Consider the following 26,825-nt stretch of genomic DNA (forward strand, 5'->3'; position numbering starts at 1 on the left):
CTCATACACAGAAAGCCTGTTTCTTGAACACTATGCGGATCATATCACTTTATCCAAGTTCAAACTCCAGGCCTCATCTTTTACAGAGGAGCTGTTCTTTAACAAATTGCTGCAATAGGATAGTTGTAAGCAGGGGCATGTAAGAGTGCTGCATAATCCATTTTGCTCAAAACATTGGTAAACTGGCTCAAAGGTTTAAAATATACAGCTTGTGCTAGTACTGCTGGCTTATCTGTGATGCAGTGTTTGAAGTGTTTGGCAGAGTTGCCTCTCACCTGCACTGCTACTTTAGTGGCTGTTGTGTCAATGTTCTGCCAACCATATTACCTTAATACTCCACATGTGCAGATGGTGTTAAAGGCTAAGATGTTGGTAATCAAATAGAAGCAGCCAAGCAAGGTGTGATGGTAATGGAAGCATCAAAGACTAGGTGGCTCCACAGTAAACAAGGGGTGGCCTACTAAATAGGACTGTAGCCAATTGCAGACTGCTTTAGGCCATATTCACACAATTACTGACATTTAAGAAATGTTGCATACTTAATGCCTTTCAGTCCTTATACTGTTCACACAGAGGAATTAAAGTGAAGGGAGAATATGAACTGCCTCTGCTAACTACAGAGGGTATGATTCTTGTACTGAAAAAAGACTTCTGGGATATCCACATACTATTTTACAGGATGTGAACTTCTGAAGGTAGGAATAGTGTTCTGTACCCCTTACTTCAGGGGAGGGGAATCTGTAGCATTCCAGATGGTGTTTGACAACAACTCCCATCATTCCAGCTAGCAATCATGCTGCAATAACTTCTGGAAAGCCAGTTTCGTGTCCCACCTTTACTTAATACATGAGCAATACAGAAAGCACATTTATAATATTAAGCATTTCTGTATGGATTATTTATGTTCATGTGAACTCAACCATTAGTAAGGATATAAAACCTGCATACAAAGCCAAGTTCATCGCCATTTTCAGGAGGCAATACTATGTAGAATGTTAATGTAAATCAAGCCGACCTCTTCTTATACACAAACTATTACTGTAGCTGCCGGGATTAGATAGGAAAGCAGAGGCAGGCATAAATTATGACTGCCAACTAATTATTAAGCCCTAATTTCTGTCTCCCACCTCTAAGAGGGTTGACCAACTATCCTCTTTCAGTTCCCCAGAGACTATGCTCTTGTATTTCTCTAACTGCTATTTACCTAATTTACTGAATTTTCCCTACAAGAGGCTCTTAACAAGACTTACACACATTTTTAGCCTTTATATTCTTTTTGGGTGATCTCTATTCTTACAGCTTCCTCCAGCTTTACAAACCTACCCTCCTATCTCATCTTTTGTATCCAAGTCCTGCATCCCAACCTCACCAATACTTTAATCTTAACGGTATTCTGCCATCTTCACAGGATCCCAGTCTGTTTCTGGACCTGATTTAATTTGTTTTATCCAATAATGTGTCTTGTAATAAGAACATTGGATATAATGACAACTATAATCAGCAATCTTATCTTTGTATATTTTATTAGCAATGGGAACTAGCTTAATTCTGCTGTGCATCGAGTGCTGCACCATTATGCTCAAGTGTTTAATTGCAGAAACATAGATTTTGGGTTTTTCCTTCCATGCTTTGTAGTCAGTTTCTCATGCTGGCAAAATAGAAGTTATTGCATTCCTGTCAAAGCTTCTTTGAGGAATAAAAATAGGTGTGCCAAACTGTTCCTTGTGCTCTAAAGACAAGGATTTGTAGGTTTATTCAACCCATACCCCTTCCATTCGGCCCAGAGGATGATAAAAGGCTCACCAGGAGGCTGAGATAAAAAACAAAATCTTGCAATTGAAACTTGGCAGGCTGCTTGTTTCCTGTTTCCTTGGACATTTTTTCTGGATAAGCAAGCCAGATGCAGAAAAAAGAAGACGCTTAAGGCGAAGATAGTCTTCTAATTGTTTTATTGAGACTTCGCGTAATGATTTATTGCTCATCTGCAAGGATTAATATTGCATTCATTAAAAATCATTCATATACAAAATAAACCTATCCCCACCTGGGTTGATGCTATAACATGCTCCCTCTGACCAAACTGAGGTGTCGCCAGGCCCGACAATTTCTTCCATGGCTTATACAGAGATGGAGCCCTTAGCTAAGGTATCTATTGACACTGCAATATAGAGGCAGACAAATGCAATGAAGAGATCCTCCTTAGCTTGAAGGAGGATTTTTGGGAACAAACTTTGCTTGGCATAGAGGGATCCAAGCCAGTTCTGAGATCAGAACTTGTGGCAACAGAGCTGTGAAATTAAGAAACAAAGTACAAGACAGCTATCTTGATGAAAGAACTGAGAGGACACATATATGTCCAGGTGTGGGATAACTTTGTCAACAAGAAATAAAAACAGAATTCATTTGGCCTGACCAAACTTAAAATTAGATCCTGGAAAATGAGGTGGATTGGAATTGTTGGAGGCAGAGGGAGCTCTTGCATTCAAGTCAGTCAATGGCCAGCACCATTCTGCAAGGCCTAGTTGCCACCGCACAGCTGCCAAAGAGAAACCACACAGCTATCTGGGACAAAAGGTACAGGAGAAAGGTCATTTAGGGTTCTGAGTATTAGACAGCAAGCATGGGTGTGCAAAGGTTTGGTGGCTCAGGCTCTGCACAGGTAATTTATTCTTCTCAATGAAGGACTACCGGGAAAGACAACAGCCTACATCATAGAATAGAGAGACAGATTTTTATGAAGATGGGAGTTAGGAATGTCATTTTCAGTATTTACATCAAATTTTCTGCAAAGCTTACATAAAAAGGCAGAAAGTTCAAGGTTAGACATGTGTTCACCATGATTCAGAGTAGTGTCTGGCTTGTCCCTGCTCCTTGAGACTTCAGCACAAGTCTGAAGTGATCAGACCCAGGCAATATTTACCTGAACCACCCTCCTTAGCTTAATGTTTGCCTCTGTTAATGATGCTGAAACTCCCCCTCATTTTCATGGCACTAAAGTATGAAACCTGGGCTGCACTGTAATCTCACAGAAGTACTAGTGCATCATGCTAACTGAACAGAATATTCTATCCTACTGAGATAAGATAATTAAAGCAGCAGAGCACTTAAAATAGCGTGCCAATGGGAAGGGATTCCACCTTCAATATTCATTTGCTACAAATGGAGCCTGAAGATGGAGGGAAGTGCTTTACAGAATGAATCATTTTTATAGGATCTGAAAAGCTAAGCTACTACAATTATCCGAACATCTCCTGTGCTGTGCAAATGAAGGAATGGAGTATAGGAGATACAATACAATCTCAGCCCTAAAGGACTGATCTGGTTCTTAAGTGGCCCCAACATTTCTGCAACACATTAACTAAAATTTTCTGCCTTAATATTCTCCAAACTAAAAGCAAAAGGAATTCTTACCCATTGCCTTTTAAAATACGGTATTGGTACATCTTGGCTTAAAGCAGCAAGAACCCCACCCCAGCTCTAAAGTCTAAAAACTATGGAGAGGTGAAGAGAATGGATAACCAATATCCATTTCATTTCAGATTAGCACCCTAGCAACTTAAAAATATAAGTTAAAATCTACCTAGGCTTAGTGTAACCAGGCATGCACATTTCATGTGGGAAAAATACCCTAATTGATCATAAATAGTATTTGAAACTGTCCCACTGAAATGAAGAGGCGTTTTCTCCACATAACAAATTAGGATCAGGTATTAGGCATTTGTTGTATATACACCTATAACCTAACCAGTCACAAGGTGTCAACTCTGTTCCTGTGGAGGAAAAGGAACAATGATCTAGCAGCTAATAAATTGGGGCTTATTAAGGCCATTTAGAATTTGCAGATAATTCCACACAGAAAAAAATAGTACTCTGAATATTTTGCAGATCTACCAACTACAACTAAGGTGCCTTAGAAATTTTTAAATTTAAAAATAAAATCACCACAGGAGAGGAATACCCCACATCACCAAAGGGAACCCTCAAACCTAGTAAAGCAAAAGAGCTGAAACCACATTAATTTAGTGGTGATGCCGCAGGGAAACTCCAGGTTGTCTGTAAGGTCAGAGACAGGGAAATATTAAAGAATGAGGAAGGACAATAAAATCACATGAATAAAAGAAAAAAACCAAATGTGTTTGGAAGTAACACAAAATATATGTTCTTTAAAAATATTCTTGCTAAAGCTCTTGTGTAGATTATGCCGTCTGGTCCTTCAGCATTATGGTCCATCAGTACCTAAAGCAAAGGAGAAAGGAAGCCAAAGTTAAGAACTGGGAACCTCACCAAGATACACTATCAACTGAAGGCACTCTCATTGCAATTCTAGTCTTCTCTTGTTTGATGTATAAACATATCATCAATTCAATTGGCGTTAAACGTTAGTATTTTCATTCAAGACCGTTAAGCTTTGTATTTTCCCTGTATCTTTTATTATATTTGTAACCGAACGTTCCTTTCATAATGATCAGAACAGCCTCACAGCCACCTTGCCCAGTAGCTTAGGCTCAGAGTTGCCAGACGGTGCCATTGTACATTTAACAAACAGTGAGCAAGGTCTTGAACTTCAGGTTTTGACATCCAAACCTATCACACTAGCTCAGGACTGACAAAACTACAAAAATCTACAATTATACTGTTGTATCTGAATGACAGGCACAAGTCCCTAGATGTTTCCAATTTTTCCTCATGGAGATAGTTACCTATAATAGTTTGGTTTAAAGGGCCCATTTTTATTGAGTCCCAGATATTTTGCTTGATCATCTGTTAGTTCTGTCAGGTGGGCATCAAATGAAGGCAGGTGCAAGCTGGCAACATATTCATCTAGGAAGAACAAAGAAAGATGCCTGTTGGTTTAGATAAAATCCAGTTTATAGGGCCTAAATACCTTTGAGAAGTTAATCCTGAAAGTTGTCCTAACCAATGCCAGACACAATATAAGGCCAATATGCAGGTCTAGCAGAACACAACTACAATTCTGTCTATTATGGACAGAAATCTGATGATACGAATACTGAAGCAGAGGAAGTCTATAGATAAGAGTTTTTTCTTGGCTCTGTGTTGTCCCACAGAAGACATGGAACTATGCCTTTCTAAAGTTTCTGCCCTTAAGTCACTGATGAGAGAAGTTATAACTAAGCTAAGAGGTGGCATGACCTTGAAATCTCTCATTCTGGACTTATATTTAAAAGGCACATTCATTTTACAATTCTTGCCAAAGGGCACAGCAGATGCTTCTGTCTTGTGTTTTTCTTATTCAAGACATCCCATCAATATACTGGTATGCAGAAATAGCAACAAGTATATCAGAATTCCCTGAAAAGTATAGACAGAGTTACCATACTATTTAGGACAATGCTCAGGTTCTATGTAGTCCTGTTACTCAAATTCATATTTTTGTGCTAGCAAAGCCTTCGTATTTATTTATTTGTTTACTTTTGGGTTTATATCCCATCTTTCAATAGTACTATCCACAAGGTGGGATGTCCCTATCTTATATCCTCAGGATTACAATTACAGCAATAAAGTACAACAGATCAAAATCAACAAAAAATAGCTATTTCAGACACAGGAGGCAGTTATCTAAAAAGACCTAAATTATAGTGTCTCAGAGGCCTATTTCATGCCAGTGGCCTGGCATAAAACAGTTGAACAATGCACATAAAGTCTTTAGATACATGTATACCAAATGTTTCCAGAGTTTGCTTCCTATTTTCAAAGCATGGCTACCCAGCAAAAACATGTAATGAAGAAACTGGATTTATCATTCATGAGGAGGAGTTACTCTGGTGTTCCAAGGGCTCTTTAACAGGGGAGGCTACTTCTGAGTGATCAACAACCTATAGCTAAAGATGATTTGCTCACCCATCTTTTTAGGCAGAAGGTACACATCTTGTTTGTATCGTCCTTCAGGAGCATTATAAAGCTCAATCAAAGCCAGAGCCTGTGAAGATCAGAGAGATGTTGACAACAATAACAATAACATCCATTCTTTCCAGCACACCGAAAAATTATAATTATGATTTTAATCTATTATCAGCACAAATACTTTAGACATCGAAGGTCATGGTAGTGATCTTTTTAGCTTTTAAGGTAATTGACAAGAGTTTTGAGGATTTAACTTCTATTTTGAAGAAGCTTACCCAAATACAATAAGGTTTTGTTGTACAGAATGTACCATATTAGTGAGAGCGAAACTGACTGGTCCAACATGAACAAAGATGAGAATGGAAAAAATGCTAAAATGTCATTAAGACACACTCAAGTACCTAAATCTAAACAAACTATGATGCACAGTGTCATTTTATTGAAGAAAAATGTCAATCTCCCATGTATAGCACTGTTCAGCTGAACAAACAATCCATCTACACTGCTTCCTTGGATTTTAACCTCTCTAGATTGCAAACAATGTTTACGAAGGCATAAACAGATACCACATAGCAGAGAGTTATGCTGCATTTAAAAGTGATAACAAGGAGGGCATAAGTGAGTGAGACAACAGTTTTAAGTATTTCTTGTTTGTGGGTTCAATGTGCAAGGACTGAATCCTGCATCTTGAGCACTGTGACTTTTTCTTGTAGGGAAATAAACAAAACACATGTGGGCAAAGACACAGGGAAAGTTCCAAAATGACAAATCTAGGCAGGCCTGGACCAAGGCAGGTCGCCACCTGCCACACCGCTGCCTACCCCGCCCCCCAAGAAGCAGCCATTTGCTCAACCCCTGCCTCACTGTGCCTCTCAACCCTGCCAGCCAGCTGCTTACTTTCCCTAACATGGGTCCATGTGCTGCCTGTAGGGGCTTTCTGTCTTCAGGAGCCACGTGGCACCTGTGCACCTGGCAAAGTCTTTGTGAGAGTTACTGAAAATTCCAGGACTTCTCGCAATTGCCTAACCTTACACAGGTTCAGCACTGCTCCTAAAAAGCAGAAAGACCTTACAGTCAGTGTGCAGTCCTGTGCTAGAGAAAGTAAGCTGGTGAAGTGGGGAGGGGTGCAGCAAGGCGAAGGGGCATGCAGGCAGCTGCTGTTTGGTTTTGCCGGCTGCCTGCATGGCTAGCTATGCAGGCAGCCAGCAGGACTAAGCAATGGCAGACCCATTCTCTGCCAACTGCTGCGCCCACTTCCTACCGCTTCATGGCAGGGCCAGCCCTGGATCTAGGCAAGGTTTCAAGTAATCAAGGGTGGGCCTTTGGCAACCAGCAGTTGATGTACTGGCCATTTGGCTCAGTTCTCCGTGCCCTTCCTTCTAGCTGAGACTTTGCCCCACAAAACCCAAATTGCATATTTAATATTTGATGAATGTTGCAGAATAAATATGCAGGCGTACATGATCTATGGGCACGTATGTACTCGATATGCATTTTTTTTAATACTGTGCATCTACTTGAAGTGTTAAAATGGCAGCCAAAACACAGTTAAAATGCTCTAAACAGCCTTTTGCTCAGATTTTAGTTGAAGAACCAATAGATACAGGGATATCTTCTATTTTATTTTCTACCACCATGAGTAGAATACTATAAATACCGTTTAAGACAAGGTAGGGTGGCTTGCAGGTGAAGTATTTAGCAATCACATACCTGAGTGGTAGCTGTGATAGACAGAACAAAGGTAGGAACAGTTGAACAGCTCAGATTGAGAAGTCGACCCTAGAACAGGACAGAAAAAATAATAATTGAGAAATCACCATACGGTAGGCACAGAATGAACCATCAAACCCATGCACAGTATTTCAGGGCCAAGTTACATTAACCTATGCATAATATTTCAGGTTCAAGTTATGTTACCAAGTGTCTACCATTAACAAACCCAAGACCAGGTCTGGATTTACCAAAAGTCATGCTCCTAGCTTGACTCTTTGAGGACCTGCAAACTTGGGATTTGCCTATGTACTTTGAACCAGAAGCAATGTGGCACCCAACTAGGATTAATAACCACTTATGTTCCTAGATGAAAATAACTTTTCATTAAGAAAATAATTTTGTCAGTTATTAGGATCCGTGCTGAATTCAAAATGACAGGCATGATTTTGCAGTGATTGGGATGTATTCTGTTTACCATAAACTTTGAGATCTTTATATCTCCCACTGGCTAGCTTTGATCTCTGCACAAGCCAGACAACTCTGAAGTACCCAAGGGATAGACAACCTTCTCTTCCTGCTCTCAGTCCCATACTGTCTTCCCAGCATAACAGCTTTTCCTTGCTTGCGTGGTATGTAGCTACGTGCTCACCCTATTAACTTTAAATACTCTGGAACCTGAGAAGCAGACAGACAACACCTTATGTCTTCTACAGAAGCTTTTATTTGGGCCTTCCCAGAAATACCTCAGCCAGTAGAACAACTCGCTTGCCATCAGGCCAGATTACATGATCCACTTGAGAACGCACACGCTCCCAGGTCAGCTCTGGAGTACGAAGACTAGCCTAAGAGGAAAAATTGAGATAGGGTTCAACCACTAGGCTTTTATGGAAATACTGAAAGAGTAATTAAGGTTAATAGATGCTCACCACATCAATTTCAGTGTTGGAATGGCCCATATTACACACAATGCAGCTATTTTTCATTCGGTCCAAGTGCTCTCTAGTCACCACGTTCTTATTTCCTACAGTGAAAAGAGGCAGCTAAAGTAAGATGGGAACAGATCAACCCCCAAATTTCTCTTCATTTTTGGCTAAAGCTTTAATTCCAAAGTTGCATATGGAACAGAACAGCAAGTAACACAGCTTAGATTACCCATGTATCCTTAGAAGGATCATAAGTTGCTTTAACACTGAACCTTAAGTGGGGAAGTATTCCTTGATCAAATATAATTACTACTTATTGTTATCAGGCAAACATAGAGCTAGAATTTCAATGTGTGTGAGAGAATTAGTATGAACACATGGACAGACACCCCCCACAACTGTTTTACCTGTGCAAGTTATGACTACATCCACCTGACGAATGGCTTCATTGAGCTTCACTACCCGAAACCCATCCATGCTGCCAAAGAGAAGGTAAGACATGAAAGGTACACTGAACACAGCAGTGCAAAAGTGAACAGATTGCTCTGATCATTCAAAAACCAAACCCCCCAAATTTGATACATTTAGAGAATCTATTGACAATGTCACAGTGTGACTGTAAACAAGTATTTTTAAACAGCTGTTTGGATAAAGGTATTGCTCCAATAGTCTGGTTTCAGGAATAACTTCATTAATTGCAGTTTTCACCAAGATTTTTCAGAAGTGATGGTGGCTGATCTTTGATATTAGGTATAACATTTTTGAGACAAGGGATCATTAATTATCGTTCACCTTTTATTGAAGTAAAAGTTAAATGTTATTCATATAAAGCTTTACTTAGATACCAGTATTAAAAGAACTGGATCTCTTCTTCAAACTGTTCAAATGTAGATCAGTATTCATTTGGCTATATTTTAAATAGAGATCGGGAGGAAATATCACAATATTTTAAAAGCTCATGTATTCAAACATTCCTTATAGACGATTCACTTCCAACCCCCAACCCCTTTACCCATTGCCAATATGGACATCCATTTCACAGGTATTATTGAAAATACTGACATTGCCTGAAATAGTAGCAACAGAAGAAATGAAGAGAAACAGGATAGGCTGTTGTACTAGCCCAGAACAGGTGATCTCAGGTTAAGTCACAGAAGATTGCCTTATTGTACATTGAAGCTCTTCCTATGTCCAGTAGACATGGAATAGAGAAATAATGTCCACCTATTTCCTGATATCTTTGGCAACCCTGAAAAAGGACAAATGGATTGTGTGACAGTCTGAAGAGAAGTGGGTATTATGCAGGACAGAGGACAAAACCTTCAGAGGTAAACAGATGCTCTGCAAGATCTATTAAAAACAGCATGCTCCAAATGCCCTTTGGAGTTCAAGAATTAGAGAAATAACATTCCATCCTATAAAAAAAATAACTACAGAATAGTCAAGTGGCAAATCTAGTTGAATATTATTGCTTCTATAAATCTTATTGGGATGTACCCAATTGTGTTCCTCTGCTGATGGAAAGCTCTTCATTCCAGCAAAGGCTTCCACGAAGGGGAAGGAAGTGACCCCCCCACCAAATACCTCTTTTCTCCTGTGTCCCCCTATGCCACATCACACTATTCCAAAGTGCCCCCCCCCGATCCTCTTGTAGAGAATTGTGTGTGTGTTGGGGGTGCACAGGGCAAGGAATCAGCAGAATTCACTAAATCAAAGAGCATTCTGTGAGGGAAGGGACACAATTTGATAAAATCCTTTGGATTTTGCCTCTTATTCTATCCTACGTCAGATAACTGATCAATGCTGGAGCTCTTCATGACTATTCTTGTAGATAGCACCTGCAGCTTCTTTTAAGAGGAATCTGCCAAGAAGTTCACTGCCTCATGTAGTCCAATATTCTTCATCTATTGAAAAATGTGTTTGAGTGAACTATTCATCAGCCACTACTATTTAGCAGTATATGTTGCAACAGCCTCAAAGTCATGAGGTAAGTACTCTTGGATATGGATCTACAAGGTCACATTCACAAAGCTCTCAAAGGAGAACCTAATGTCTTGAGTATATGAGATGGAAGATCTCCAGGTGATTTATACCTTCTTGTGAGAATTGTCTTGGATTGTGAAGTTCTGGGTGGAGGAAGGTTCTTCTTTAGTAGTGTGACTTCATTTCAACGAGCTGAAGTGGTCCCCAAAGAACAGCAAACAGTAAAAGAAGAGGCTAGAGCGCTCAAACAGCAGTGTTTGTAGCAACTCATCTCTTACCAGGCTTGAAGAGCACAGATGGGATCAATCTCTGTGATGTAAACTATGGCTCCCAAGGCCTTCAGAGCTGCACAGCATCCTTTTCCAACCTGCAATACAGAATAGCAACAGGCATAAAATAAAAGCAAAGACAGGAATGTCCTATGTCACCTGAAAAGGCAACAGATTTGTGGCATAAACATTTGTGGAGTCCACTTCAAATGCGCAGTGAATATATGTATATGTGTGTGTGTGTGTGTGTGTGTGTGTGTGTGTACTATATACAGTCGTGTGAAAAAGAAAATACACCCTCTTGGAATTGTATGATTTTACATATCAGGACATAATAACAATCAACTGTTCCTTAGCAGGTCTTAAAATTAGATAAATACAACCTCAGATGAACAACAACACATGACATATTACACCGTGTCGTGATTTATTTAATAGAAATAAAGCCAAAATGGAGAAGCCATGTGTGAAAAATTAAGTACATCCTTACTTCTTCCATAGGAATTAAGATGCTAAGTAGCAGACAGGTGCTGCTAATCAAATGCCCGTGATTAATTGATCATCAGCAAGTATGACCACCTCTATAAAAGCCAAAGTTTTTTCAGTTTGTTGGTCTGGAGCATCCAGGTGTGTGTTAACACAATGCCAAGGAGGAAAGACATCAGTAATGATCTTCGAGAAGCAATTGCTGCTGCCCATCAATCTGGGAAGGGTTATAAGGCCATTTCCAAACAATTTAAAGTCCATCATTCTACAGTGAGAAAGATTATTCAAAAGTGGAAAACATTCAAGACTGTTGCCAATCTTCCCAGGAGAGGACATCCCAGCAAAATCACCCCAAGGTCAGACCGTGCAATGCTCAGAGAAATTGCAAAAAAACTAAGAGTTACATCTCAGACTCTACAGGCCTCAGTGAGCATGTTAAATGTTAAAGTTCATGACAGTACAATTAGAAAAAGACAGTACAAGTATGGTTTGTTTGGAAGTGTTGCCTCTTCTCTCTAAAAAGAACGTGGCAGCACAGCTTAGGTTTGCAAAGTTGCATCTGAACAAACTACAAGACTTCTGGAACAATGTCCTTTGGACAGACAAGACCAAAGTGGAGATGTTTGGCCATAATGCACAGCGCCACGTTTGGTGAAAACCAAACACCTCATACCAACTATCAAGCACGGTGGTGGAGGGATGATGATTTGGGCTTGTTCTGCAGCCACAGGACCTGGGAACCTTGCAGTCATTGAGTCGACCATGAACTCCTCTGTATACCAAAGTATTCTAGAGTCAAATGTGAGGCTATTTGTCCGACAGCTAAAGCTTGGCCGAAATTGGGTCACGCAACAGGACAATGATCCCAAGCACACCAGCAAATCTACAACAGAATGGCTGAAAAAGAAAAGAATCAAGGTGTTGCAATGGCCCAGTCAAAGTCCAGACCTCAACCCGAGTGAAATGCTGTGGCGGGACCTTAAGAGAGCTGTGCATAAACAAATGCCCTCAAACCTCAATGAACTGAAGCAACGTTGTAAAGAAGAGTGGGCCAAAATTCCTCCACAACAATGTGAGAGACTGATAAAGTCATACAGAAAACTATTACTTCAAGTTACTGCTGCTAAAGGTGGTTCTACAAGCTATTGAATCATAAGGTGTACTTACTTTTTCACACATGGCTTCTCCATTTTGGTTTTATTTCTGTTAAATAAATCATGACACGGTGCAATATGTCATGTGTTGTTGTTCATCTGAGGTTGTATTTATCTAATTTTTAGACCTGCTAAGGAACAGATGATTGTTATTATGTCATGATATGTAAAATCATACAATTCCAAGAGGGTGTACTTTCTTTTCACATGACTGTATATATAGCACACACACTTACATGAAGGAGGAGGGGAAATGTAACCATTACGGCTAAAGGACCATGAAATGCAGTCTGGTATTTCTATGCAAAAGTTAAAATGTATACTATCAATTTATTTGCTGATGGACTAATGAAGAATAAATACAGAAAATGTACGTATATTGGCAAGTTTGCTCATTTCTTTGTGTACACTGAACTGCAGCAATACAACTGCAGCTTGTTTTGTAGTATTTCATGGTTATTACTTGTTATTACTCCACCTCTGGCTGCTTTCTTCCTGTTACTATGAAGTGACAACATTAGTTCTGTCTAACCCTCCATTCACTGCTGCAGTATTATCACTACTCCCGGGTTCTCTCTATGGAAGCTGATTGCTTAAGATCAAACTTTTAAGATTAGAAACAGGACTGATAGTGATGTTTGCACTGGTTTACAAGTATGTAATATTTTAAAGAATATTCCAATTTTAATGGGAATTGTATGCATGTATGCATGTCCATGCAACTGAAACAAAATGAAGGGGTGGGGAGAAATAAAGAACCTCTTTCCCCTGCAACCCAAGCTCACTTTATGTATTACAATAGTTTCATTATACACCCAAACACACTCATCCATGAAATACAAATAAACATGATTGCAGGGGATCATAGCAGTGCTTTTGGTAACCCCCTCCAAAACAACAACAACAACACATACCTTACAAAAACTGCAAAATACTTAAGAGATTATTAACCATTTTATTTTATTTATTTATTGCATTTCTATACCGCCCAATGGCCGAAGCGCTCTGGGCAGTTTACAAAATTAAGACAATTCAAAGTAAAAAACCATAATATAAAATACAATATTATGGTTTTATACTTTGAATTATACCATGAAATTATCACTCAGGAAAATACCTTCCCTGCTCAATGTCAACAGCCACAGTTTACTAATACCAACAACCGTTCAACTATGTGATAAAGCTTTAACATTTGGTAAACTCCCACCTTTATCACACAAGAATAAATGGAAGAAGTGCACACTATGTTTCTAGCAATAAAATTATAGGGGAAAAACTCATACACAGTGTGCTAACCTCTCTGCCTCTGTTAGTACATTTGTCCATATATGAACACTAGGAAATCATGCCTCATCTAATAATATTTTTATTTATTTTAGGAGGTAAGATAGCTTTACAAAGCCTGTGTGAAAGTGGGAGACTGTTACTGAGGGACCAGTAAGAACAAAAGTTCAGAACCCTTGCCCAAGTTGGAGTGTATGACTGAACACCACTGATCCCTAACTGCTTTTTTTTCAAGCAAGGTCAATACAGTATTGATATTTAGTTGTGAAGATATGATCTGGCTGGAAGAGTCTCCATTCCACAACAGTCTTGGCAAGCTCTTTAGCACTAGAGCATGCACAGACAGCCCAATATTTGGCAGAAAATAGTGTTTTCACTGAACTTAAAACACAGCAAGTCAAGGCTTGGAGACATTACAGGACAATTGAACAAATGATTTTGCCATGTAGGCAGCAGCACTGAGTCACATAAAACAGTGCTAGATTAAGTGCGCCATAATTAGATTGGGCACAGCAATTAGAGAAGTATACATGGACACACCCCAGGGCACAGAGTAATTTCCCTCTAGGACATAATCATTGGCAGTAACTTCCCAATATTAAGCACTGCAACTTTGGACACAGTACTGTCCAGATTACATTTCACCCATCCTGAGCTAACCCTTTCAGGACCCTTGATTTTTTTGCAGTAAGTCATCTCAATGTTTTGTTTGGTTGTCTAAAACCAACACTGCCTCTTCCCAGGAGTCTTCTCCCCTTTTTTATTTTGTCTTCAATGGATACAAAGCTTTTTGTTCCTTTGCAGTCGTTGTATAAATAAATCCAATAAAAACCCTGGCTTCAACCCCTTAGTGTTCAGGTGGTGTCACTTTGCTGAAATTACTTCGGCCCTAGCCACCCAAAGCATGCTCCCATCACTGAAACCACTTCATTGCATTGCAAGCCCAGTTAGTCCTGGTTGCATCTGTTGGCTCTTGCTCTGCTGAAATCACTAAGTCACGGAATCTAGGGTTCTGTCCTAGCCTTGCCAGAACCCTTTTCTCCAGAGCACCTGCTTTGGCTGCTTAGGTCCCCACTTTAGCTGAAGCAGTAACCTGCCCACATATTATTTCAAGGATTTCCTTTCACTGAAACCTCAGGAATTTCCCTACATTCCAGTGCTATCTACACAAAGGGTCCAATGAGATCCCTGAAAAAGTATCTTTCAAGCCCTCTCCTATCTTCTGGAGATCCTTTTTCTATAAATTGTAGCCTTCAACCTCGCACTCACTGTCCTATCATGTGCTTGTGCGAGCGTGCACATGGTCTATTTTAGAACCAGGTTTTGGTTTGAAAGCTCAGCTGTTGTGATGCAGCCTTGCCCTGGTTATCCAGTGGGAAGGATCACAACCAAACTTCCTTTGTGGGGTCTCCTTCTTGTTCCCTCTTCATCCCCATTGTGATCACTAAATCTCTGAAGAGGTTGACTTGACACAAAGTGGGCAGCATCTTATTGTTACTGTGCACCAGCAAGGGATGTCGGAGGGATCTGTCTAGGGCAGTCAAGTCCACTGAGCTTTTGGAGGCCCAGCCCTCTGGATTCCAGCTCACTTGTCCATGAACTGGCCTGACTCAACCTGCAGCAAGATGGGCCATCTTGCAGACCTGTATGGTAACCATTGCCAGCCACTCTGCACAATTCTTCCGCTCGGGCAGCAGGTGATAGCAGCAGCAGCAATAATAATAATAATAGGTGGCAGTCAATTCCAGTGCCAGTCATTGTGCACAAATGTTTCCCTCCTCTCTGCTGGAGAGATTTTTGCTCACAAGGACTGGCACTGGAATTGCCAGTCGCCTGTCATTGTGCACAAAAGTGAGCATTTCCACCAATTTCCATGGTTACTTTTAGAACGGATAATTCCCCATCCCATAAGCAATCACTTCCATTGGTGCAACACAATGAGCGAGAGTGCAATGGGAATACTATCCAATGGGATAATGATCCAAATTGTGGAGGACAGATATATTGAAGAAGAGGCATGAAGCAGCAAGTGGTGCTGGAAATTGAAGTGAATGTGTGTTTTGGATATAGGTAACCCAAGTCTTACACTCTCTTTTTGTCACACTGACTGTGTGCAAGAACTAGTCTTGGCACATCACCCACCACTAAAGACAAGCCCCCATAAGCTCTTCTTCCTCCCTACTTTTGCAATCTCCCCACTGAACCCCCCACCATCTGTAAGCAGCATTAGGGCCCCAAATTTGCTAAGCCCCAACTTCTACAACTCCCTCAGAGCCATAGACCATAGACCCTTCTAAAGATCCTTTAAATGGGTATATCTCTGAAAAGACATTTGATAAAACCAGTGCACCACTTAATGCCATTAAAAACTAGACCTCCCCTACCCCCACCACTCAATCTATCAGCATAATCAGAGCAGCTCCATGTAATAATACACAGAAATGTGTTGTTGCATCTAGTTTAGCCCTAAACTGTGTGCATTTAACACAGTCCCATTCATATGGTATTGGTAACATCCAATTGCAATTCATACAAATTTCCAGGTAATATGGAACATAATGTCAGCTATATCACATCCTAAATTCTTTCCAGGTTTTATTGTACAAATACAACTGCAGAGATTCTAATGATGTGAAAATACTTGCTAGAATCAGCAGCTTGCAATTACTGCGAGAGCCATTACAATTTGATATATAATCTTCTGTTAAGACACAATTTCTTCCTAATGCTTCTTTTATTAATCATATAAGAAGCCATTACTAGTAAAAGGCAGATAAGGAATGCTATGCAAAGGTGCACTAATGAGAGGTGCTGAATCAGCCAGGCTACTGAGTGATCGCGTTTATAACTCACCTCACCATAACCGCACACCACCACTTGCTTCCCTCCAAACATCACATCAGTGGTCCGCTTTAGGCTGTGGGAAAGAAAGAGATTGTTTATGAAAAGATTACCATGTGCATAGTACATACTTGACTCTACACAATGTTTTGGAATTCCACCCCAATATGGTGAAATGTTGCAACTGGACCTCACAGCAGCATAGTGTTTTAAACGCCACAGTACAAATGCATGAGCTGAAAGCTGGGGGCTGCTTTGAGATTATTTATTTTTGCAGTTATGAAAGCTTTGTGTCAGACTCACCCATCTAAGATTGATTCTCTGCAGCAGTACAGGTTATCAAATTTCTGTTTGGTGACAGAGTCGTTGACATTCATGGCAGGAACACACAGTTTCCCAGCTTTTGATAACTGGTATAACCTGAAAAGGGGAGAGAGAGAGCATATTTTAAAATTACATACTGACACAAAAAGATAATTAGTGAGGGATAATATTTGCTCCCTGGGCTAACACTAAAGCTCTACAAAATAAGACTGAGGAGCAGAAGCTATAGCAGTTTCTAAGGTAAGCAACTGAAGTATAATGGAGGTCAGTCTGGTCAATGGGACATTCAAACATATTTATTAAGTTAAGGTATGGCAAACAGGAACTGCTGTGTGGAGAGCTCTTCAACTGGCCACTTCATCTTTAGGGTGACCATTTCTCTGCTGTGGCACCCCGGCTGTGGAACACGCTCCCCAGAGAGGTCCAGCTGGCGCCTACACTGTATTCCTTCCGTCGCCAGCTGAAGACCTTTTTATTTTCTCAGTATTTTAACACTTATTAACTTAAATTTTAAACTTTGCTGTTTTAATCTCATATTTTAACCTATATCAATTTTTGCTGTGTGGTTTTATCCTGGTTGTGCTTTTTATATTGTATTTTGTATTTGTGTTTAGATTGTTGGTTCTTTTTATGCTCTTCATGGTTTTAATTTTTGTGAACCACCCAGAGAGTTTCTGCTATTGGGCGGTATAAAAATGGAATAAATATAAATAAAATAAATAAATAAAATATGAAGTCCCATAGATTAACACAAGGGTGGGTGGGCCCACGGGCTGTTCCCAGAATTAGAGGGGGTGATTTTAGTGGGGAGAAAAGCCTCTGTAGCAGCTATGGAGTGCCGAAAGTGTCAAACTTGGCTTGAGAATAATTAAATTTTGAACCTTTTGGCACTCTGTAGCTTTATGGGTGCCATCTTTTATTATTTTTTATTTTATTTTATTTTGGCACCTGCGCAGCAGGCGAGAGTAGCCCACAGGGTGAAAAATGGGCCTCAGACCTCTTGCAGTTGTCCACCCCTGGTTTAACAGCTTGAAACTAAACTGCTACAAAATCTCCAGGTTCTACCTTAACCTATGTGTACAGTTCTGTTATTATGGCATTCTTTCCTCCTCTCCTTAATTATTATGCCACAGGGGCTTCACGATTAAAATTTATTTTTAAAAGCTTTAGTGATTTTTAGGTGCCTGCTTACTAAATATGGGGAAGGTCCTAAAACAATCCAAATCTTCATATTTAACAAGCTGAGACAAAGAACATGCCAGATTTGTATATTCCTCTTTGGTTTGTTACCTGTGCACACCCGTCACACTCTCTTCTACAATGCCTCTGATCTTCTTAAATACATTCGGATATTTCTTATACACCCAATGTGTCAGGTCTCCCCCATCATCCAAGATCTAAAAATATGGGAAGTATAATCAGCTCAGATCTTCTGCTACCAATAGACCATGTCATACCTAATTTCACTTTAAAGCACAAATACCAGGGATTCTTCTAATATGTAATTTAAGTGTCAGTCACATACAGACCAGGGGATCAGAACTCTGATTCTCTTCATATGCCATTAATGTACTTCAAGATGTTGTCCAAGCAACAGAACAGACCTAGTTTTCTAATGGAAACACTGAGATACTTAGAGAACGTACTGCTATAAGGTCTGATATTAAGCACCAGTACTAATTACCATAAAAATTTGAGTAGAAGTGCAAGATGTAAACTGGTGCAAGATGTATACCCAGAGTAATTATCGCTAATCTTTTGGATAACTGATTTTATGGAAAGAGAAGCAGGAGATGTTCATCCATAGACTCTGCTCTTTAGAAACTGGAACAGATGCCAATATACAAGTGTTTTGTTATACCAGTGGCTACAATGTTCATTAACAAAAAGCTTTTCACTAATGTATAAACATGAGCCAGTGTGGATGCATGAAACACAGAGGATGCTGCTCATATTGTCCATCCTAACGTGCTAAAGGTTCTTTGAATATTATCTGATCTATTGAACGCATTGTTAGGAAGGAAACTACAACACTATCTTCCCTTGAATCAGCATTATTATGAAAGGGATAAATATCTGATGTATCTAGCACACCAGGCCAAAGGTTCATGCGACCTGTCCCTCTCCTGATGGTATTCCAGACGACATGCAATTAATTTATTGGGGAAAAGATTCTTCTAAAAGCTCCATGAACATATGGCAGGCAGTTGACAAATGCACTTGAACGTTTCCTGTTCTCTTAAAAATAGCTATCTAAGACAGACAAGCCAGCAGTTATTTTTCCATGAAGTGAGCAGTCCTTAATGGATTGCACACTATAGATACAACACATTAAAAAACAAACATTCAGTGAGGTTTCAAGTGACTCAGATTTGTTATTTAGCTGTGTGACAATTACCAGAGAACCTATATAAAGGGGGAAAAGCTTCCATTTATGCAGCTTTTGTGAAGCTAAGGTTGGATATGAAACACAATTTTTCAACGATTCTACATTTGTAAGCTTCAGAGTTCTATTAGCATCCTTAGTTGGAGTTGAAGGTCTGAAAACTATGCAACAACAAGTAGCTCTCCTCCTCCATCCCCAGTCTCTCTTTATGGATCTGTTTCCTTACTAATATCAGGGCTGCCTTGTCCTAAAGGCATTTATCACATTTATAATCTTCAGTTTTTTCAATACCGTTACCTTTGATCCTCATAAAAGCCCTCTGAGGTAGGTTAAAGTGAGAGGCAGTGACTTGCCCAAAGCCACCAAGTGAGTTTCATGACTGAGGGATTAAGCCAGTTCCCCTTCCCTTCGTTCCCGGGCGAAGTGCAACACCCTCTCCAATAAACTGAAATAGCCCTCTGTTGAGATTGGGCCTTTTTCAAAATGACCCCCATAAATTTACCACCCCATCTGTTGGTGGCAAATTGGGGAGGGGGACTTCATTAATGGAGGAATGAGATTCAATGCCCAGTCTGCAAGGAAGGGTTTGCTGTTAGCAGCAGATTCTTCCTCCCTCCCCCACCTTTTTTTTTTTTGCTGCAGATGAAACAGGCTGGTCACCATTTTGTTTTCTCTATAATATCCCAGATGCAGCATTATTACCAAGCATTGTGGAGGAGGAAAATGCATCTAGGGCATTTCTGGAGGGAAACAAAATAGTTGCTGAGCTGCTGAGCAGAGCTCTGTCATTGCTGCTACTGCTACCATAAGCAGCAATAAAAGTAAAAAGTGCTGCTAATGGCAACACCTACTCTATCCTGATGGCAAGTTTTGCCTCCCTACAAATTACCAAAAATGCCCCCTCTCACTATAACTCCAATCTGACCTGAAAGTTCTTTTGTGAGAACTTTCAGCTCAGTTCTAGGACAAGTATTAATTGGCTAAGAACCAAAATAAACTTTTCTATTCTTTCAGCAAGTCCTGCTGAATTGATAAAGAGAAGGAAAGGGAAAACAGAGGGAGAGAAACAACTTGAGAGGTGCTGAATGTGGCTAGGCACTGAACACTACAATGTAACCCAACAGCATGGATCCGGAGAACGAACCAACTAGCTCAGCATGCTCAAGGAATTTGTGTGTCTTAAATATTACCCCTCCATTCTCTATGACAATCCTCTTGTGAAATTGACAAAATTCAAAAGGAAATTATGGTATGACATGCTGCTCAAAAGGGAAAGGACAGAACTTACATTAGGTATGCAAAAAGCCCTAGGGTGTGTCTAAAGTAGCACTATGGATCTCAAGTCAATATACTTCCAAAGGAGAAGATATCACAATAGTGAGAACAGGGGAAACTTAGATTAATATTCCATTACCATATTGGCCTGCCAGCTGTCTACATTAACACAGCGATCAATGCACCACCAAAAGTCATCCTCGGACTCTCCTTTCCAGGCAAATACAGCAACACCTAGAGAGAGAGAGAGAGAGAGAGAAATCTGTTCCATTCCTTTCAAGCAGGGTTGCTTGAAGCACTCTCCAATTAAGCCTAGTACTTCTACATAGCGGGTATGATAAAATACTCTTATCCGACTCACTCTTATCTATATCCATAACTGGAACTGTCTGTGGATTCTACATTTGGAAGAAGCTCTATTGTTAGGGCAGCAGACTGAGAACCCAAAGATCTGCTGGGATGAATGCTTGATAGTCAGCAAGTAGTCTCACCATTTTGTCCTTTCTTGTCCTCTGTTCAGTATATTTAAATGGCCAGGCTATTTGAAGAGACATTATCTGCATGCCACATGTAAACAGGACATTGATCTCTGGTGGTTGTCTCTAGCCACTAAAGTGTCACTAAGAATAAGGTTCAGTTAAAGTGTATCATGGTTAAGAATTATGCAATCTTCTCTCATGACAAGAAAGGGGGGTATATTAAAGCAATTCATCTGTACAATGCAGACTGCTTTGGGGTTTCTTGAAACTGCGCAAGTAATAGTAGTTAGACAACTTCTCAGTAATTTTTAACAGTTCATCAGAGTGGATTCTTGGCAGAATATGCAAGAACAGAGAACAGTATAAAAATAAACTCTTATGGCACCTTATGATTTAGGAAGTTATTGTGAAATGAACTTTTCATAGAGAAAAAATGCACGCAGAACAGAGTAAATAACCTAAAGCTAAACAAGCTCTCATTAATGTACTCTAGTCTCTCCCAACAGATTCAAGGTGTCCACCTGCTTATGGAATGTTTCTCTGAGGTGGGCTGGCAGAATACCCAGTAGCTTGGGCATGTAAAGAATTTACAAAAATATTAGGACAGTCAAGTTGTAACATTATTTCTGATTCTTATTTTCTCTAAAGTTTTGCAAACTGACATAAGGTTTACAGTTATACAAGTTTTTATTATACGCAACAATATATACCAATTAAAGAAAATGCTAGCCAATTTTTTTTGAAAGAATAGTAATCTATCTTCATTTATGTATGCACCACTTGTCGAACTTATTTTCATATAGTTCTATACTTTAACCATTGTCCTACAGTAGCTTTTGTGCCAATTTATAACATGAAGCAACTGTGACTATTACAACAGGTAAGATACATACCAATAGATCTAATTTTAAATGGATATTGTCTGTTTTTGTTTGTATTTTATACTTTTTATGGTTTTAAATTTTGTATATTTCTTTTTAATGTTCACTGTTTTTAACTTTTGTAAACCGCCCAGAGAGCTTCAGCTATGGGGAAGTATATAGATGATGATGATGATGATGATGATGATGATGATGATGATGATAATAATAATAATGTCTAAATATCCTAACAGATTGAGAGGCTAGCAAATGAAGCATGCGGTTTTATACACAAAACTAAAGGCATTTTCACCACCATGTACACCTATGTAGGATACATCTAATTCAATTTTATTTCAAGTGACATTCCACTGATTCAAATTTGTGCTTATTAAGCAATCTCGCCCTTCTTTCAAATCTAATGGCCATACTTCATTGTAAACCAGATCAGCTCATATTTTGTCCTGAATTAACTGTAAGAAGCTTGCATAGTTAGTGACAGACTGTAGAATATGGGTAAGAGTTTCAGTGCTTTTAAAAAACAACTAAAGAGCTTCCAACACAGCTGAGTATCTCAGTACAACATGTACTCTTAAGTACTGAAGAGTCTGACAGAATTAGTAAGCTTTGCAGAAAAATAAAACTAAAAATTGCTTTTCTAACTCTATTACTTTATCTTGGTACCACTGTCCTGTACTCACCAGCCTCAGCCAAGGCAGCAGCCACCTCATTCTGAGTAGAATAAATATTACAAGCAGACCAGCGGCACTGAGCTCCTAGCGCACACAATGTCTCAATCAAGACCTAAGTGACAAAGCAAGCACAGAGTCAACCTAAAATGCAGTAGTCATAGCTTACAGGATTTTTCTAACACCAACCCCGATCTAAGAAGTTATTTAGGGTACCATCCTATGAATGTTTAGACAGAAAAATGTCCTACAACTCCCAGCATGCCCTAGCTAGCATGACTGGCTGAGGCATCCTGGGAGTTATAGGACTTCTTTTTCTGTCTAAACATGCATAGGATTGTACCTTTAATTAATTTATAGCCCACTGTACTCGGAAGGTTCAAGACAAATTATATTTTAATGAGACAAACCCTAGCATTTGCAAGACATAAGAAAGGTGATCCTCATACTCCCAAAAGAATTTTACAACTACCATCAGCTACCTAAGATCCCAACCCCAAAAACTGAAGAGATCAGTCAAACACAATGAATACCATCAACTACTTGGGGCTGTAGACCTGCCAGAACAGCAGATGTTGTTGCAGAGCACTCGCATGCACAAATTATGCCATTGTTTATACAACTGTGATACCCTTCCTCTTATCTCTTTTGGGGCAGAAATTACCTGCACATTTAGCAGTTAAGATAAAATTGCCTGTAGTGTACAAATTGCAGAACCAGGACACTCACCGCAGTCTGTGCTGTGATATGTGTACATCCCACTATTTTAGCTCCAGCCAAAGGCTTCTCCCCCTGAGCTCGTTTTCTTAATGAAATCAGTGCAGACATATCTACAAAAAGCAGAACGGGAGCTTTAAATAAAACTCGTGCCAGCCACAGGTCAATCTTGGGTTCCTAGAATTCGACAACTCAAAGAAATACATCTCTGTGAAGAGCTACTGGAGAACACAGGCTCAGAAAGGCAAAGATAAGTGATGGAATCTATCTCGAATATAAGAGACAGGATGTCATTGAGCGTTGCTGGCAACCTGACATTGCAGCCAAAAAGGGATGGATGTTTGTTTATTTGTTTGATTTATACCCCACCTTTCTAAGAAAAAAAATGCTACATGCATAATTAGAAATAATTAAAACCATGAAACACATTAAAATACAATGAAAACATAATATAATAACAATAATAATAATAATAATAATAATAATAATAATAATAATAATCAGCAACAAACCCAGCAGACCCACTTTTAGCCAAAGGCCTTCTCGAATAAATTGGTCTGAGCCTGCTAGTGGAAAGACAGCAAAGAGGGGGTCAGAAAGCATCTACTAAAAAGGCTCTCTCTGGTCACCAAGAAGTGTGCAGCCTAAAGGTTTAATTGCCCCAAAATGGAGCTGCATGGATAAAGTATTATTAGTTTCTTCCTACCACATAGACGTCAAAAGCATTTTTCAGACATTGACCATCCTCTGCTGCTCACAAGGCTGGGTATGTAGACCATTATAAATTATACTACCACCACCTGTTTGGAAGGATCCTGATGGGTTTCATTTTTAAGTTTACTTTGTTTAACTCTGTTGCAATGTCAGTAATCTATGACCAAGGTGTTTGATGACTAACAGAATATAATTTATTGATGCACGAAGAGGAGGAAACTTCAACAGCTTGCCCTTTACCTTGCTCAGCAATCTCTATCTCCCGACGACCAAACTCTGCCTGTTTGATATTCTTGACACAGAAATTGCTACTGCCCTTGGAATTAGTTTGCTGCTTTTCTCTAGGGGAAACTTCATCATCAGAGCTGTCTGTGTAGGATGCCGCTAGAGAACAAAACAAAAATGCTTGGTAAGAACAGAATATAGATGAAACAAACTAAGACAATCATTATGCCTTACTCAGTGCTGACATTTTACCATCTGTGCTTTTTTATCTTCGTTCTAATAATTCTTCTTAAACAGGGAAAGGCTCCTGGTCAATCTGGCTTCCTGTTTCAAATCTTTCACTTCTTGGCTTATATACATGAGCATAAGGTGGCACCATGCGGGTTTCAAACACTGCAGGAGATCAACATCCTTGGAAAATTACTGGCAGACAGCTCCCACCTTATTTATTAAAAAAATAGACTGCCTTTCAAACAAACCAGGTCCTGTAAGGACCATATAACATTTAACTTATGTGGTTTACAGTTAGGTTAAGCAATCCATAAATACATGGGAAATACTTTTCAACCAACAGCATAGCACTGAAAGTTCAGTCTTGCATATGTCCACATAGGATGCTATAATAATATAAGCAACATGGATCCTGCAAGCCATGTATATACAATTAAGGAGGGAGGGGTGACTTTTGTAACCACTAAAGCCAAAAGAATACAAGGGGCTTATTTTCCAACAGACTATTACAGCAGATGAGAAGGAACAAAAGGTGGCAGGTTCTATAGCCCAAAGTTGTAAGGTCAATGCACCAACATCTTGAGGGAGAAAGGTAACATAAGAGTTTAAGAGTCATGCTGTATCAGACAAAGGGTCCATCTAGTCTAGCATGCTGTTTAAACGGTGGCCAACCAGCTGCTGTTCTCCTTTTAAGTTCTTACCTGTACGGCTATAGAGAAAAATGGCAAACAATGTCCATAAAGAATAGATAAATCAATGGGATACATCCAAAGGTTCACTCCTTCCAGAGGAAAGGAAACTTTGGATGCAACCCAATCTGTTTTTCAAACACAAAAAGGCAGCTATGTTTGCCAATTTTATGGGCTTGTCGTGGTTTTTTTTTAATGTTAGTTATAGCAATCTATGTTCACAGAGCTCTGTGTTATAGGGTTTATTGACTGCATCCTAGATGAAATACAGTTCTGAAAGTGGAAGAAGCCCAAATATCAAACTGGCCATAGCACATCATCTAGAGCTGTCTGAAGAGAACAAAACCTTTTCATCTGGACAGACTGCCACTAGGCCAGGTACCCTTTTATTTTGTAGAACTCATAACAAGAATTTCTTAGGTGTGGGTCTCATGTAAGGCTTCTGGCCTTGCAGAGTTGTTGGTAGATTTAGTGAAAACTAGTTTGAAATGTCTGTGCAACCTTGTCTCTATCAGTTCTCATGGGAGTAGCATTCACTTTCTCTCTCAGCTTTGCTCTTAGCCTTTTCTGGGGAACAGACAACGTATTTTGAGAAAGGTTGAAGGGGTCACTCAAATTGCAGCGTAATTTTGGTGGGCTGAGCAGTACTGCCCTATTTGGATACAGGCATGTGTTACAAACTAGAGCCTTTGTCTGTCAAGTGGTTTTGAACAGGCCTGGAATCCCGTTATAAGCTAGGGCAAAGGCAAAGAGAGCCTTTGCTAGGATCATCTTTCGACACAGCCTGAAATCCATCCTGTTTGGATCCATCTCTGTTTGAGACTTTGAAGCTCTCGCACATGGACTCTCTTGTATTTGGACCTTGGATTTCGAAGGACTGTACCATGAAAAGTACAGTGAGGCTTTTCATAGACTTGAACTTGCATTTGCAGTGGCTTGTGTGTTTTCCTGGTCAGCTCAGTGTTTGGCAGGCTGAGTGCAAGGAGTTGCTGGTGCTAAGCAGAAGCATGAGACTCCTGTGCCTGAGATTTTACCCTTCCTGTGATCTTGTAGGCACTGGTCATGGTCCCTGAGTGTTACCAATGCATGCGGCATTTAGAGAAGCTCTCTTGAGATGGTTTGCTAAGCCTTTCAAGAATTCCCCTTTGTGATTGCCTGATGGTAACTGGGAAACCAGGTTGCTATTGTAGAGAGTAGCGTTATTTTAGAGCCTAAAGCTTTCTGACCATCAATAAACTTTTAAGTGTTTTTGGAATGTGTAGCCATTAAGGTTTTCACTATGACATTTCCCTGAATAAAAGAAGTCTCACTGATTGGATGTCCTGTGCCAGTTTGCCAGCATGTGCGAATGCTGGAGGGAAAGAGAAACTCAACAGAATTGTGAGCAAACCTCTTATCTAGTCAGATAATTATTATTGATACTGCAATGCATCATCATCAAAGATTTCCAGTTGGGATGGATTCACATAAACCAAAAGGGAGAAAGATCAAGAACAGGAAAACACTTACCAGAGCTATAGCTGTCAGTGGAAGACTGTGAAATGGAACGAGATAGAGACCGGCGACCAGTCTTGGTTGGGAATTTGCTGAACTCTTGCATATCATCCGCAAACTGGATTTGCTAAATACAAAGGAGTAAGAAGACACACATGTTTATATTGCTTTATCTTGTTATCAATGCCTTGCTTCTCCACACATACCTCAAAGAAAACCAAGTG

At 39.7% G+C, this 26,825-nt stretch overlaps 1 protein-coding gene across 3 annotated transcripts in view; it reads right to left on the reverse strand.

Moving 5' to 3' along the window:
• Positions 1-1,932: 1,932 nt before the first annotated feature.
• AHCYL1 (adenosylhomocysteinase like 1) overlaps positions 1,933-26,825 on the reverse strand; it is a 66,704-nt gene continuing 41,811 nt past the window's right edge. For 2 of the 3 annotated variants that reach the window (XM_063140461.1, XM_063140479.1), the window contains exons 2-17: positions 26,617-26,728; positions 24,203-24,346; positions 23,261-23,361; positions 22,544-22,646; positions 20,643-20,737; positions 18,133-18,239; positions 16,822-16,938; positions 16,531-16,594; positions 10,763-10,851; positions 8,909-8,979; positions 8,505-8,599; positions 8,322-8,420; positions 7,576-7,644; positions 5,863-5,941; positions 4,701-4,821; positions 1,933-4,236 (exon numbers count right to left, since the gene is read on the reverse strand). In XM_063140461.1, coding sequence (XP_062996531.1) covers positions 4,230-4,236; positions 4,701-4,821; positions 5,863-5,941; positions 7,576-7,644; positions 8,322-8,420; positions 8,505-8,599; positions 8,909-8,979; positions 10,763-10,851; positions 16,531-16,594; positions 16,822-16,938; positions 18,133-18,239; positions 20,643-20,737; positions 22,544-22,646; positions 23,261-23,361; positions 24,203-24,346; positions 26,617-26,728 — 1,473 coding nt within the window. In that variant the 3' untranslated portion in view covers positions 1,933-4,229. Of the gene's footprint in view, positions 4,237-4,696; positions 4,822-5,862; positions 5,942-7,575; positions 7,645-8,321; positions 8,421-8,504; positions 8,600-8,908; positions 8,980-10,762; positions 10,852-16,530; positions 16,595-16,821; positions 16,939-18,132; positions 18,240-20,642; positions 20,738-22,543; positions 22,647-23,260; positions 23,362-24,202; positions 24,347-26,616; positions 26,729-26,825 lie in introns of those variants that run through there. The other variant, XM_063140469.1, reaches the window with a different exon arrangement.

The sequence above is a fragment of the Elgaria multicarinata genome, chromosome 1 (assembly GCF_023053635.1).
Source record: "Elgaria multicarinata webbii isolate HBS135686 ecotype San Diego chromosome 1, rElgMul1.1.pri, whole genome shotgun sequence".
NCBI lineage: Eukaryota > Metazoa > Chordata > Lepidosauria > Squamata > Anguidae > Elgaria > Elgaria multicarinata.